Here is a 13,866-nt window from a genome sequence, read left to right as displayed (position 1 = left end):
CCAAACTATGCTATGTTAGTATTGAAAGTTAATCACTGTAGGTCCTAGACCACATGCAGGGAAAATATGGATATCTTGCTTTAAACTGTTTAGCCCTTCCATTCTCTATCCATTAACACAGATCTTAGCTTTTAAAGTGCATAGACAGTGGTATTAAATCCATACTATTCAAGGCATGCCCTTGTTTCGTGTTTTGCACACTAGGCCACCACTGTTAGGATCAGAGTGGTTACCAGGTCACTTGGTAATTGGGGCAAAGACATTTCAAATGATTGCTATTGTATTTTTTCAGAAATTAAAATATTTAACAAAACAGGGTCACAGAAAAAAAAAAAAAAACACAACAACCACCAAAAAAAACCTCACAAACCCAGACTGCCATCTAATATGGTTCCTTGTATTTGAACCTGTCTGTGCTGGTTTAAGAATGCTTCCACTGACTGAGCATTTAAAAGAATTTTTTCTCTGATTCTCACAGCACAAACAAAGTCGGGGGACTATCTAAACTCGTGACTTGCTTCATAATACATGTTTGTCTTCTCTTTAAGTAATATAAAATAATCACCATTTTCATTAATCACGCTATTCAAAGTTGTATGACATCGTTTTTTTTCATCAGTTTGTTTCTAGTTACATTTTGAGCAGCTGCTGAACCAGAAAGTGGTTTTTATCATAATCTTGAAGAATTTCAGATCTCAATTTGCCCCAAATGAATTCTTATTTTCTTTGTCCTTTTTTAGCTCTGACTGCTCATAGAGCTTTGTTACACACTCATAGCAGTTTGTTACAGATTATCAACTTCTGCCAGTCTTCATTGCCTAGGAACACAAATTACTTCTGGAGAAAACAGAGAAAAGATAATTCATGTTATATATATGTATGGGTGTAAGCTGTGTGGTGCGGTAAACAATGAATGGCTTACAAATCTATAACCTTTTGGAATGAAACAAGAAATTTGACCTAAATCATACCCCCTAGTGTGCAGTTAGCTATTCATGTACGTAATCTGCTGCACTTGGCAAAGCCTGTGAATGTCGTATTCCTGCCTTTCACTATCTCCATAGTAGTAATAATCATACAAAAAAATTGTGCTGATGGGATAGGAGGGTATTGTACTGGAGACAAAAAAACAGTGATGCCATTCTCTGTTTGTACTGAAAGAGCCCGTGGGAAAACTGTCCCATTATTTCCCACAATATTTTCTTTTTCACAGAAAGTTGATTAATAGCAAGAAAACAGAGGAAAGCCTAGTTTTTCAGCCTTTATGGGCCTCTTCAAATATACTAAAACCACCCTGTGCAAATTCAGCACTATTTTTCTCTGATAATTATAAATTAGAGAGCTTTAGGTTTTTCCCATATGTTTAAAGCCTAGAACTCAAAAGATGACAGTAAATTATATTCTCTGGAAGGGGCTAAGATGGAAAACACAGATGTTCTCCACACCTTTTACAGCAGCCCTTCCTTTATGTACATAACATGTATCGGTTTTTATTGTTCATGTATCAATGAATCAGAGGACAGGGAAATAAAAAACTATAGACAGCCACATTGACATACAAACATATGAGTCTTTTCAAACAAAATTGTAATATAATGCAGTATTAGTATTAGTCAATACTAGTATTGATTTTAAAGTATTTAAATGAAGATCATGTCTCCTCGGTGTTGTCTCAGTAAATTTCTAATGAAACAGCTTAAGGTTTAATTCTTTAATTACAAGTTCTTCCCAAGAATGTTTCTGATCTCACTAAACTCAGTGAAGAATTAGGCATAAGTATAATTAAAGTCAGTGGCCTCCCATTTTTTGTATTATTTTTCTTAAAATACTGTATGTATCTATAAAGCAATAAGACTGTTGTGCCTTTTTGCTAAAGGACTGACTGTATTACTCACGCCTGAATTCTCTCTTGTGGTATTGCAATAATTTGTAGACTTTTTAAACTACGTTCCCCTCTTAATCCTCAAGACTTTCTGTTGGAACCAATAAGCCCATACGTTTTACAGTTTAATGTGTCTGGAAACCAGACACGGACCATTTCTGATTGCCTTGTGGACCACCAGTGGTCCCATATTTTGAGAACCACTAGTAAAAGTTGATTTATTTTCCAAAAATGTCTATAGCATTGGGTTCCTCATTTGAAGAGAACTGGTGGCATCTAACTAGTGGCCTGGGCTCAAATTCTGGAGCTGAGGGTTGTGCACTGAGACTTGCTTCTGGAGGGGTCCTGCAGTGCACTCCAGAGATGCCCCATTCAGCCTGGGGACTTGTTTGCTTCTGCTCTCAGTCAGTCCATCTGCCAGAGTTTCTTCTCTGTGGAAACCAGGGCACTTGAGAGGTACGTGTGTGCGTGGGAGAGAAGAGTTCGTGTGCAGCCAGCCTTGCCTTGGTAGGAAGCTGTGATGAAGGTGCAGAGGATGCCCACATCTTGAACCTGGGATACACACCTGAATTCCCCAGACTTGAATTTCTTATGATGCCTAGGAAGCTCAGGTAAATCTAGACCAACAAAATGGTGTAGAAACAGAATCCCAGATTGCAATCCTCAAAAATCGCTGCTTGGCTGTCCCCTAGCTCTCAAAGCACATGAAGTCTCTAAAAACCTCCTTTTTCACTTTAGAGTTCTGCTTCTGGGTATGTTCTTACCCTTGAGCCCCCAGACTCTACTGCCTGGGTGCCCGCTGTCTGTCTCTTCTGGGCTGCTTCATCTAGTTTGTATTTCATGAGCCCATCTGTCAGACTGTGTGCTCCATGCCAAGCTGCAGCTGATGGCATGTGCTCCCTCTTTTAGTGCACCCTGGTTTTAATGGGACTCATTTAAGATAAAGGACTCTCAGGTAATTTTTGCTTTTGCTTAAAGAGATTTTTGCCTTCACCCATGCTCTACTCCACAAGCTACTCTGCAGTAGGCAGCCTCCCAGTCTTTCCCACTGAAGCTGCTACTCGTAAGTCTAAAGTATTAAAGATTCTTTGGGTGTGATAGAACATGTGGGAAAAAGAGAAAGGACTCTTTAGCGCTTTGCTTCAAGCACCCAGTGAGAAAGAGGAATCTTGGGCTCCAGATACTAAATATAGCATTGTATTTTAAACTAAACAGTCATTGCATATAATATAAACTAACCCTGAATCAAAGACTAGAACCCAGGGGCCTCAGTTAGGGACTAATGTTCGCTCTCTTGCATCTGCTTCTTCTGGTCCAATGAATCTTTGCTGAAAAGAAAAGAATAGAAAATAGCTTCAATGGTTAAGAATGCAATCTCCGTTCCTCTAGTCTTTCTCACCCATTAGCCAACAGTCACCCTAGGGAGGCGGGTTTCAGTCCTCTCAAGACAAAAAAAAAACAAACCGCCCCAAAACCAAACCAAAACACAAACAGACCAACCACCCCCCCAAAAAACATGTTTCTCGCATTTGAGTGGAATACTCTAACCACAGAGAAGATAAGTAGAAGACATAGGCTTCTTGATTCTCAGTCCTTTCTCATATTCAAATTCTTTGCAGTTCTTTATATGCCCTTTAAATTATGCTGTTAGACATCTGCATGTATCATCTTGCCTTTTTATCTTAGCATATCTTTGTCCACTTATGTGGATCACCAGGGATGATTGGCTAAGGCAAGCTCTGATCATTCATGTTGCTTTATTACTACAGCCAAAGCAGCCCTGGGAAGTACGAGGGGAATGTAGTGTTGTTTCTTCCACTTTGCTTCCTTAAAAATTAGAGAACTCATATGAGATATTCTGTGTATTTTTTACAGCCACGGCTCTTCCCTACTTTCTAAATCTTTAGGTGTATTGACTTAAGAGATGAAATTGATGTGTAATATTTTTAGCCTAATTACATCCTTGCAAACATCAGCCACAAAGCAAAGCATATTTTTGTTTTAAGAAAGAAACGATATCTGGGTAAGCCTTCCAGCAAAACCTGTACGTTGGCAGCATAACTTGTTCTTTGATGTCTGTCTGGCAGTTGTCATAACTGGGTTAAGAAGCAGACACTAGAGCATGCATTTTTCATGTTTGGGTGAATGGCTTTAAGTATCAGTTTGCTGACCATATACCACTAGGGTTATCTCAGGAGGAGGGTGGAAAAGTCGGAAGGGTCAGGTTTACCCCCCATAAGAAGTGGAAGTACATGTTTTAATGTCTGAAATGTTTGCAGGATGGAGAAAATGAGTCTTTGTTCCACTTCAGGAGAGACTAGCAGACATCTTGAAGTGAAATTCTACGTTAGGTCTTAGTAAGTCATTAAATATACTCCTGGGAGGCACTTTGGCACTGTTATGATGAACCAGATATTTTATATAGGTTTTGAAGAAGTGGTGGTATCAATGATAGCAGCAGATATCATTGAAATCTGAGCATTATATAAGAAGTACATATAAAAGAAATTGAAATCAGAAACATGAAATACAGGGCTCTTTTTTTTCTAGGTAAGTAAGTGACCTGCAGCTTGAGGATTAGATTCTGTCATCTCTCTCACGTTATCCATCTCTAAAATCTTACCAATTTGTAGCTTGCATTTGGTTCTCTTTGAATGTCAGAAAACTTTTTAAAACTATCCTGCGAGGTCCTGCAGTTCCTTTCTGAAGCAAGCTGGGAAATTCACAGAAGATAACATAGAACAACTAGTAAGACCAGTTAATGTGTGGGGAATGTAGAGTCACAGAGATTCCGAATGGTGGTTAAGTCCGTTCCCAGCCATATGCAGAGCCACATATGGAGCTCTGTGTTTTACTGCAGCCAAAGAGTAAAAGATAACAAAACCAGAAGCTGATAGAGAGGGAACTGACCAAGAATACCTAGAAATCATGTATTCTACAAGATCAAAATGTTGTCAGGCGTGCAATTGGTTGTTTTGTTAAAAACATCCGCTCTTCATAACTGGGGCACGACTGCTGAGTCAGATCCTGAGGAGGTTCAAATCAGTATTGGCTGCATCATTGAGGATCATCTCCCAGCACCATGTCTGAGATCACTATGCAGTTATAACTGTGCTCATTAATGCTTATTGAGGAAAACTCGAAGACACTTGAAAAGACCTATTTAAAATCTAGTTTTCTTTGAGGTCATACATGCAGTCAGTTCTGGGAACTCAATATAAAGGGAGGATATTTGGTGGGAGATGTGCAGCAGCTTTGCTAGAGCAACCTGTTAGTATGTAGTACTTAAATTCATTCTAATCCTAGCTGGAATGTTGTCTGTTTTTTACTTATCTCCAGCAAGTTGTTGCCAGCAGCTTGTTCTCTTCAACCTTGATGGCTCTTCCATGGAACTATGCTTGTTGGAATTGAAAAGGTCATGGTAAATTTAAGAGGCTAAGGGGGCATGAGAGAATGGGATGATGAGCAGGTGATGCTTCATTGCCACTACACCTGGTGCTGGATGAATGGGCAATAGTAGAGCTTTGCTTATGTGCTGCTTTGTAGGGACCCTATAATTCTGCTGTAACTGAGTTCATTTTGTAGAAGGGCCATTATGGAAAAACAAGAGTGAGAAGATTAAATGGTAAGAGATTATAAAGGGAGTATAACTGAGCAGTTGTGGGTACATACCTTACACCCTGTCAGCCTCAAAATAAATAGGCTAGAGATGCACTGACCTGTTGCATAGCAACCAGGAGGCAGCACAGAACCAAATCTCTGGATGCTGTGATTTGTAAGCCTTTACAGAACAAAGTACAAGACCTTTGCCCATCTGCTAGAAATGTTCAGAAGCTGAAGGATAAAAATGGTACATTCCCTGAAATCTAACACTTAACAACCATTTTTATTTATAGATAAATACCCAGATGCAGTGTAAAAAGCCTGACAGTTTTGCCTCAAGGTTATGTAGAAAAAAATACTTAGTGTCTCCAATTTTACTTAGTGTTTCCCTGAATTCATCACACAGGAGATTCCTTAAAATACTGCAAATGCTAAGTTTTTGCAGCTGCAAATATTTGCCCATTGTTGTGGTCTTGTAAACAGTGATATGCCTACTTAGCAAAAGTATTTATGTTATTTGACTGAAGTCAAGTACAAATTCTGATGCATGATGAAAAGAGGTACTCACATGTTTACTTAAAAATTGCTGTCAAGATGATGATGATTCTAGCCCCTCTGGCCCATTTGAAGTGTGTTTCAAACATTATTTTCAAATGAATGGATGAGAATGCATTTATGCTAGGGTAACAGCTCCCTCTGTTTTCTTGCAGACCAAAGATGTTTATCCGCTTTGTACAATTTCATACTATGCATGCACACTTTATACTTGTAAAAGCCATAGGTAGATCCCATGGGAATGCTTTCTGTTGTAAAAATGTATAATACTTCTAACTGTAGGAAATGTGTTAGTCTGTACAAAATAGAGACATGGTACATAATAGAAATGAATCATTTTTTCCAGTAGAAAACTCCATATGTAATAGTTTCAATAGTAATAGTACTCCCACTCTATAAACTCATTCTTTAAAACCCAAAATCACTGAGTAATCTATTTTATTGTGCAACTTCCTTTGCCTTCAAACTAAAGACATTTTGCAGTTTTGGGCTCAGGAGTAACTAGCTCTTTATGAAGGCATATGAATAATACATGTACAGCATCTACAAGTACTAGATGCTGCCTATTTATTTTAGAAAAGTATATTAATGAATCAATTATTTATAATTAGTTATATAGGATGACTAATGCCATATGTAACAGCATTTAATGAACCCCTTTGGTAATTGCAATGGAGATAATAATGAAGAGGACAACATAGAAGTCACAAAACGGGAAAGACACTGAGGCTCATGAAGTGGTGAATATAGTCCTACTCTAGTGCAGCCTACTGAATAAACAGCATGTAAAAATCCCCCAAACACCGAAAAACAATAAAATCTGTAGGCTTTTTTATCTCCTACCAGATTTGAAAACTTAGGTTTCTTTTTAGATGAGCTCGATGACAGCATACAGACAAGATGCTGTTGTAGGAGATATAAAGAACAGGCCTTGAGAGGAGGGAGATGTTACATCTTATTTTCTTTTTCTGCTTATAAAAAGTGTGCACTATCGTCATTTTCTTTGTCTTTGTTTTTATTTTATTCATTATACATTGAGCACTTCATGCTTATTTTTCCTTATATTTGGTCCAAGCTACATACATGTGTTGCCACTCTTTGTACCTCTGTAACTCTGTGGTTTTATTAGTTTGGCAAGTATCAGTTTATTAGTTCTGCAATTGTAGTCAACCTTTTTAGATGCCTGTGGCTGTTTCTGCTGTTAAGCACTCATATAAATGGTTTGAAAAAATATCTGCTCATATATTGATCATTGATAAAGACCTTGCAGCTTATTATAAAACTGTAATAAGTCTATTGGCTTGTACCTGTAAAAGTACTTGCATGGCTTTTAGTCCAGTAAAACGCTGTTGTTTGCACCTTCCATGCTTATGTGCTTACCGCTGCCACTAACGAAATGGTCATGCGATGTTACTACCTTGTGATAAGCTTAGCGGAGTAGTTCTGTGTATGTTCTGTACAGCAGAGAAGTTTGTGCAGACACCATTATTATTTTAAGACAAATGTAAATGGTCTTTCAAAGATCTCGTTTCATACACTGACAAGGTAAAAGAAACTGCTGGGAGCATATTAAGGACAGGATTCTTCTCACCCAGTCTGAGACCTTTACAATGGAGATTTCTAGAACTTAACTGATCATCCAGGGCCCTTTATCATCATTGGAGAGGAACTGGTGGTTTTGGGGCTTGCTTAACTGCTTTTAGACATCTGCTTTAGGAAAAGTGGAATCACATCCTAGGATACCCAGACTCTTTTCACTTTACCTGCATCGATGGTAAGGATACCTCTACGTCTATATTGCGGGCATCCAGATTTAGTGAGATAAGTCCAGTAGATGGTGAAGTCCCAGAAGGCAGTCCTCAGAAGCCTCAGTGCTGCATTTGCAGGTGGCCAGGTCACTGCCATCCTGATGGGTCTGGTGACCCTTTGATGTGTAAGTGGAATTGGCTGTATTTCCAAGCCTAAGAGGGGGCTCTGAGGCATATTTAATGCATATGGGGAAAACTGACATCTTGAAATACAACAGTCCGTTTCATTAAAAGTCATGCCAGGAGGAGCAGGCTCCTCTCTCCAGTAGCTCAAAGAACGGGGAATTCCCTCAGAGTATGGGGAGCGCACGCGAGTGCTCTCTGTGCAAGGTGGTTCACATCCGTGTATCCTGCTACATCTCAAGAACCTTTCTTAGCACTTGGGTGTAAGCTGTTCTGGAGTGGGAGGACTCTCTCCTTTTAAAACCGTGTCACTTGACAGTAAACTGGGCCAAACAAAATAAAATTTGATCTAAGATTATGCATGTCCCTTGACAAGGGGAGCCCTAGGCTGCTGCCCTGCTACAAGAATTATTTCTACATTTAATGCAGTGTTCAGTGTGTTTGATCCTAGGTGTTCCTTCTCCCAGATAGGTGATTTAATTGCTTCAGGACAAAATGTGCTTGTTACTGTTTCCCTCTGACCACTGCCTTCTTCCAGGCTGTAGGAGATTAGCTCATACATAAGCCTTTGGCTGTCATTGTGCACCACAGAGAATGTTAAATCTTTTTTACTGTTTGCCTTTATCTGTCTTGGTGTGGCATGCCTTTTGGCACACAGGGTGGAAATTATCAGAAATTTGTTCCCACTAATGAATACAGAGTGTTAACTCTGTGGTTAATGCCAAGTAGGTGACGAGTACGCTTGCCTCCTTGCTCACTGCTGACATGCTGACATCTGAGAAAGGTGGTTACATACCCTTGGTGTTCAATTTGTGCTAAAACAGTAAACAGCCAGTTTGAAGGTTAATAAGCTGTTGGGGGGAGGGGCTAAGGAATGGGTATAACATATGCAGGACAAAAGTAATTTGAGATTAATTTCTTTCTATAACTCAGCTCTGGCAACATTCTTTGAAGGAAATTTAATACATCCTCTTTGTTGTATGTAAGATCAGTTTTGTTATAAATAGGGCAAAGTTATAATAGGATTTGATCACCCTGACTGGAGCATTGTAAAGAAGGGGCCAGGCGCTAAAACGTTGATGCTCAAATCAGGAAAAAAAGCTAGTTAGTTTTCCTGACATTGAGGGAACGAATTTTTAGAAAGCCATTCATTGATATCTGACAAACAGCTTGAAAGGGATGCCAAACCCTCAGGGTTTCTGTCATGAGCCTTAAAACGCATTTGCATATTTTCTGCATAGAAACAGGAGCTCGCTCTCTGTTGCCAAACTGCAGAACTAAAAGGATGCAAAAACTCTATCTAGTCCGAAGGGCTCTGAGGGGGAACTTCATAATCAGAATTCAAATGTGTGCAACAGATTAGGAAAATGACTTCAAATGGGATTTCAACCATATCTGAGAGAGACCCACAAATCCTGAGCAGATCGGTAGGCAGAATACTACCTACACTGCCATTAAAAAGCTTGTTTTCTTCTCTGGGCATTTCTCATGTAAAAAATAGCTCACTGACGTCAACTGGTCACACAGATTAATGTTGATTAAGGTGCTACTGCTTAGTTTTATTGATATCAAATGCAGCTTTTCTGACAGTTTTGATTTCTCTTTCTCAAATTGAAAACAATATCACCATGAATTAGGACCAGAGTGATTGAGAATAAAGAAATTATGGTCCTCTGCCTACAGCCAGTGCACCCAGTGGTCCAGTTTGTTAAAGTTTAATGTTCTTCCTAGCTATACCATTTACTGTGAGTTGTTGTGGATTGAACTGGGAGTCCCCAGGCATCGAAAGGGCTGCAGGGTACCTTGCCAGGATGGGCAGCTCTGCTGAAGTAAGTGCAGAATCTGTGATGGTGTGAGCCAGACTGGTGTAACTCCTGCTGGTGGGCTTCAGCTGGGAGTTTGATTGGCAAGTGTTAGCATCTGTGGCGTGGCCCACACACAGATACAACTACACTGGCCTCTCTGGCATCCCTCATGCTGCTCTTATGCCTGCCATTTTCATTGAACGATTTCCTCTTCTGATTCCACTTATTATTCTTTTCTTTTATTAAAAGAAAATGCTTGCAAAGACAATGAAGAATTTGGTGCCAAGATTGCATTTAATGTGCAGGTCATGTTTTGTTGGCAATATCCTCCATATCATGGACTAAATGTGCCTTTATCATTTTGAGGAGGAAGCTGATGACTGCAGAGGAATTTATGATGGATGAAAGTGCCATATAATTTTTAGCATATAGATTTACTCTCCGGTCATCCACCCACCCAGGCAGTAATGTGGGTGGAGTTCCCATTACTATTAACAGAGAGTTGCCTTTAAATTTCCCATGCATCAAGCAAACAATAGACTTCCATTGTGTATACATGGCACTGCCATTGATCTGATTGATTCTGGGTTGCAGTGGTGGATGTGGTCAGTGATGTGTGAATTAATAGGAAAGGCACAGTTAACTCTTTTTCATGAATGTCTATATTAGTCAGGACTGTCTTTGCAGTAAAGTGCTAATAAGAAAATCAGTATTGATACAGTTAGATGACAGCCCACAATGGTGATGATGTTAGAAAACAAATAAATTATCTGTGACTTGTTATAGATTTGTGCAACACTGGCGGGGTTTTAAAACTGCAGAAAAAGACTGATACCATATGTTCTTGAGAGATCTGGCTCTGTTTCTGTATGATGTGACTTTATCTCTTTACCCTTCATTTTCAAGGCTCACATAACAACAGCATAGGTTGACAGAGATTTAAATCACAAAAAGTGTACATGGCTTCACATCATTGTCCTACAGAGAGTTGTGTTTAAGACTAAAGGGTGGAGGAGGTCTTTCAGTAGCTCAGAAGAAATGCTTTTGCCAAGTTTGTGTGATTAGAGTCAAATCAGGAAGATTAGGCATGTCTCCTGCCTCTTGGAAGGATGATCTGAGCACGAGACTTGGTGGAGCAATGTGCTACTTTGTTAAAGGGAAGCTCAGGTTTGCTGGGTTGCCTGGTTTTGTGCCTCATAGGCAGCTTTTTGGGGGAATGGCCCAGGTTTCCCTGGAAAGGGTGGAGGAGATTCCTGCGCAGGATAGCCCATAGCTTGGTGAAGGTGCTGCCTCGAGGGGTGAATATGCTAAGGATACTGAGATGGAGCTGGTGGTCTGCGTGGGGCTGTACCAGTGGAACCGGAGGGGATCCTGGGATGGCAGCCATTCAAGGCACATGCAGAAGCAAAAGCTATCGTGTTTCCAGTTTTCGCAAGTAGGATTGTTACTTGTCTAAGATATATGGGGCTGTTTGGGGCAGATCTAGTTCTTGTACTTAAAATAGAAATCCATTTGTGGATCTGGGTCCTACAGTCTGGCAGGGCTGCTGAAATAAGAATTGTGAAACAAATATCCTGCTTTCTACAATGTTAGTGTAGTCCAAGGGCCAGCATTTATATAGAAATATATTTGTAGCAATTTTAGAAGCACTATTTTTTATGTAATTAAGTATCTTTTTCCAGTAAATAGAGAAAACATTTAATTTCCATAATTTTGTTTCCAGCAGAGTCAAAATGTCAGACAAAAGCGATTTAAAAGCAGAACTTGAGCGCAAAAAGCAGCGTTTGGCTCAGATAAGAGAAGAAAAGAAACGGAAGGAGGAAGAAAGGAAGAAGAAAGAGGTAAATATGCAAAAGCACCTTTTAGATGGCTCATGCTTGCAGAAGGGGCTTGCCGAGGTTTTGACATCTCAGTATTGTATACCCCAAGGTATCTGTCATGTGGAATAGATCCTCAAACCCACATCAGTCTAACCTTAAAATCAAAATGCTTATGTTTAGTCAAGAAAGTTGGGGTGAGGGAATTGCTTTTAAAACCAACGCACTGTCAGATGACAGCAGTTTAGACAACATGATGTGTATGTGTGTGTAGAAAGAAAAATTGATTTGCCACAATGCTTTTTCCTGGGCTCTCCTTCAATGGAAAGAGAGTGGAGAGTGGGGAAAGACTGAAAGAGGGCTTATATTTTTTTCAAGCCATTACAATCAAAATATGTATTTTTGTACTCTGAAGACTAGTTTGATTACTAGCTAAGGTAACAGATTTACAATTATCATTCTCCAGTAAAGTAAAACATAATTGCAATTGCATTTTCATCTTCTGGCATGGGTGCATCTTTCAGTTCTGTTAAAGTTTGATTGACATATTAGTTTATTTGTCCTTGACAATATGCATTAGGTTTTTCATTAAGGGATTTGTACTTCTTTTTATTCAGTCACTTAGTGGAATAGAGGTGAGAATTGACAGGGAGTGGATATTCATTTTCATGCAAAGTCAGAGAAGCATTAAGTGATTATGTTTCCTTTCCTTCAAATGTCAACACTTACCATAGTTTAAAGCACCTGTTATCCTTTACTAATAACTGGTTTCCTTTTAAAGTGACACTTTAATATTGTACATGAATTTCATGGAATTACTGTGGAAATGTGATGTGATCCAAGAAATCAGCGTTCCAGTCTTGGCTGTCTTTTAAATCTTTTTTCATTTGAGCCATTTTTGTGCAATTACCAGCATGCTCCCCAGTGAGGCTCTCTGAGTCACTAGGGGAGTCCTCTGTAAGCAGAACTTTAAACATTAACATTTTCAGTGTTCATTACTAGCCTGTTAATGAATTAGAGGGAAGGGAGCCAAGCTAATGGCTCAAGGAAGCTGTTAAGTCCTTTCCTTTGTCTCCTGCCTCTGATTTCATGCCTCGTGGAGATCTTGTGGTGGTTGGAACTTTCCATTGGCCCCGATTGCCAGATCCAGCTCGGGACACCCAGCTCTACAGATTACGCCATGGTGCCTAACAGTGGCACTGTAAATGGGATCCACTGGTATGCCTGATGGCTTCCAGGAGTGGTCTAACATTCACTTAGGTGCTTAGCCATGTAAACTGGTGCAGAAGAGTTGTCTACAACCCAAGGTACTGTGAGATACTTCAAGCTAGCTCATGGGAAGAGCTGAGCACAGGAATATGCCTGAACTTTGTTGTTGTCTGTGAAAGCAATGTTCTTCCGCATCCTGGCCATGTCCAAACTGGAAAACATGAGGATGCTTCTGAAGTTCAAGATTTTCTGTTGTGCCTGCACCAGCATCAACACCAGGCTGAGGCACTGTGCGAGTCCCCTGTGCCCCACACTCTAGTTTCAGCAGAAAGGAAAACCCCTCTGTGTGGAGGTTAGATAGGATCAGTCAATTTAGAAGCAACCTTAGGATCCAAAGTATAGAGGCTGATGCTGCCAGACATTCTCTGTAAGAACTATGCTGGGATTGCTGTATTTAAGACATGATAAAATGATAGACACGACCACTTGCATTTTGTTTCACTCGCATTACTGGTTACTGCACCAGACTACAAAGTGGGACATGGGTTCAGTTCTCTCACCTGCTTGGGAGAAGGACTGCAAGCCTGTTTCTTTCAAGGGAGTGCTCTAACCACTAGGCTGGGGTGTCTGTGTTTTCCTTCCACCTTACTAAATGGGGGAATGATGAGCCAAATATAAGGGATTCTGGCTAATGTAGTTGTTGCTGTCCTGTTTCTAGGTCCCGGTAGGCCAGAGAGGGAGGAGGCTAATGTGTGGAAGCTCCAAGTAGATACAGATATCTAAGCAAAGAGGGAGGGGTCTTGTGGACCATTAGTTTTGGCTGTTAGTGCCCAGGGCTGCCAAAATCCTATTTTAGATACATTAGTCTTTTCCTTTGCTCCTGTTAGATGTTGATGTTTATGACAAAGTATTCTTAGTGTCACCAAGTGCTTGGGACCAAATGTAGGCCCTTAAGCTACATCACTGAAGTCCAATGGAATTTTATTTCTTGATCCTTGAGTAAGTAGGAAGGGGCCATTTTTATTCAGGGTTATGATATCTGTTACTTTATGGTCAGCTTTTAT

The 13,866-nt window shown here is 39.9% G+C and overlaps 1 protein-coding gene across 1 annotated transcript in view; it reads left to right on the top strand.

Annotated features, from left to right (window-relative positions):
* The window catches only part of DYNC1I1 (dynein cytoplasmic 1 intermediate chain 1), a gene marked incomplete at its 3' end in the record, with an annotated part of 193,290 nt that overhangs the window by 4,762 nt on the left and 174,662 nt on the right, over window positions 1–13,866 (top strand). Inside the window, exon 2 of the mRNA XM_082327082.1 lies at window positions 11,503–11,617. Within this exon, the coding sequence (XP_082183208.1) occupies window positions 11,510–11,617 (108 nt within the window). The 5' untranslated portion in view covers window positions 11,503–11,509. The remainder of the gene's footprint in view (window positions 1–11,502; window positions 11,618–13,866) is intronic.

The sequence above is a fragment of the Platalea leucorodia genome (assembly GCF_965183815.1).
Source record: "Platalea leucorodia genome assembly, chromosome: 1".
NCBI lineage: Eukaryota > Metazoa > Chordata > Aves > Pelecaniformes > Threskiornithidae > Platalea > Platalea leucorodia.
Note: the sequence above shows the minus strand (reverse complement) of the source record. Positions and strands in the feature narration are given on the sequence as shown.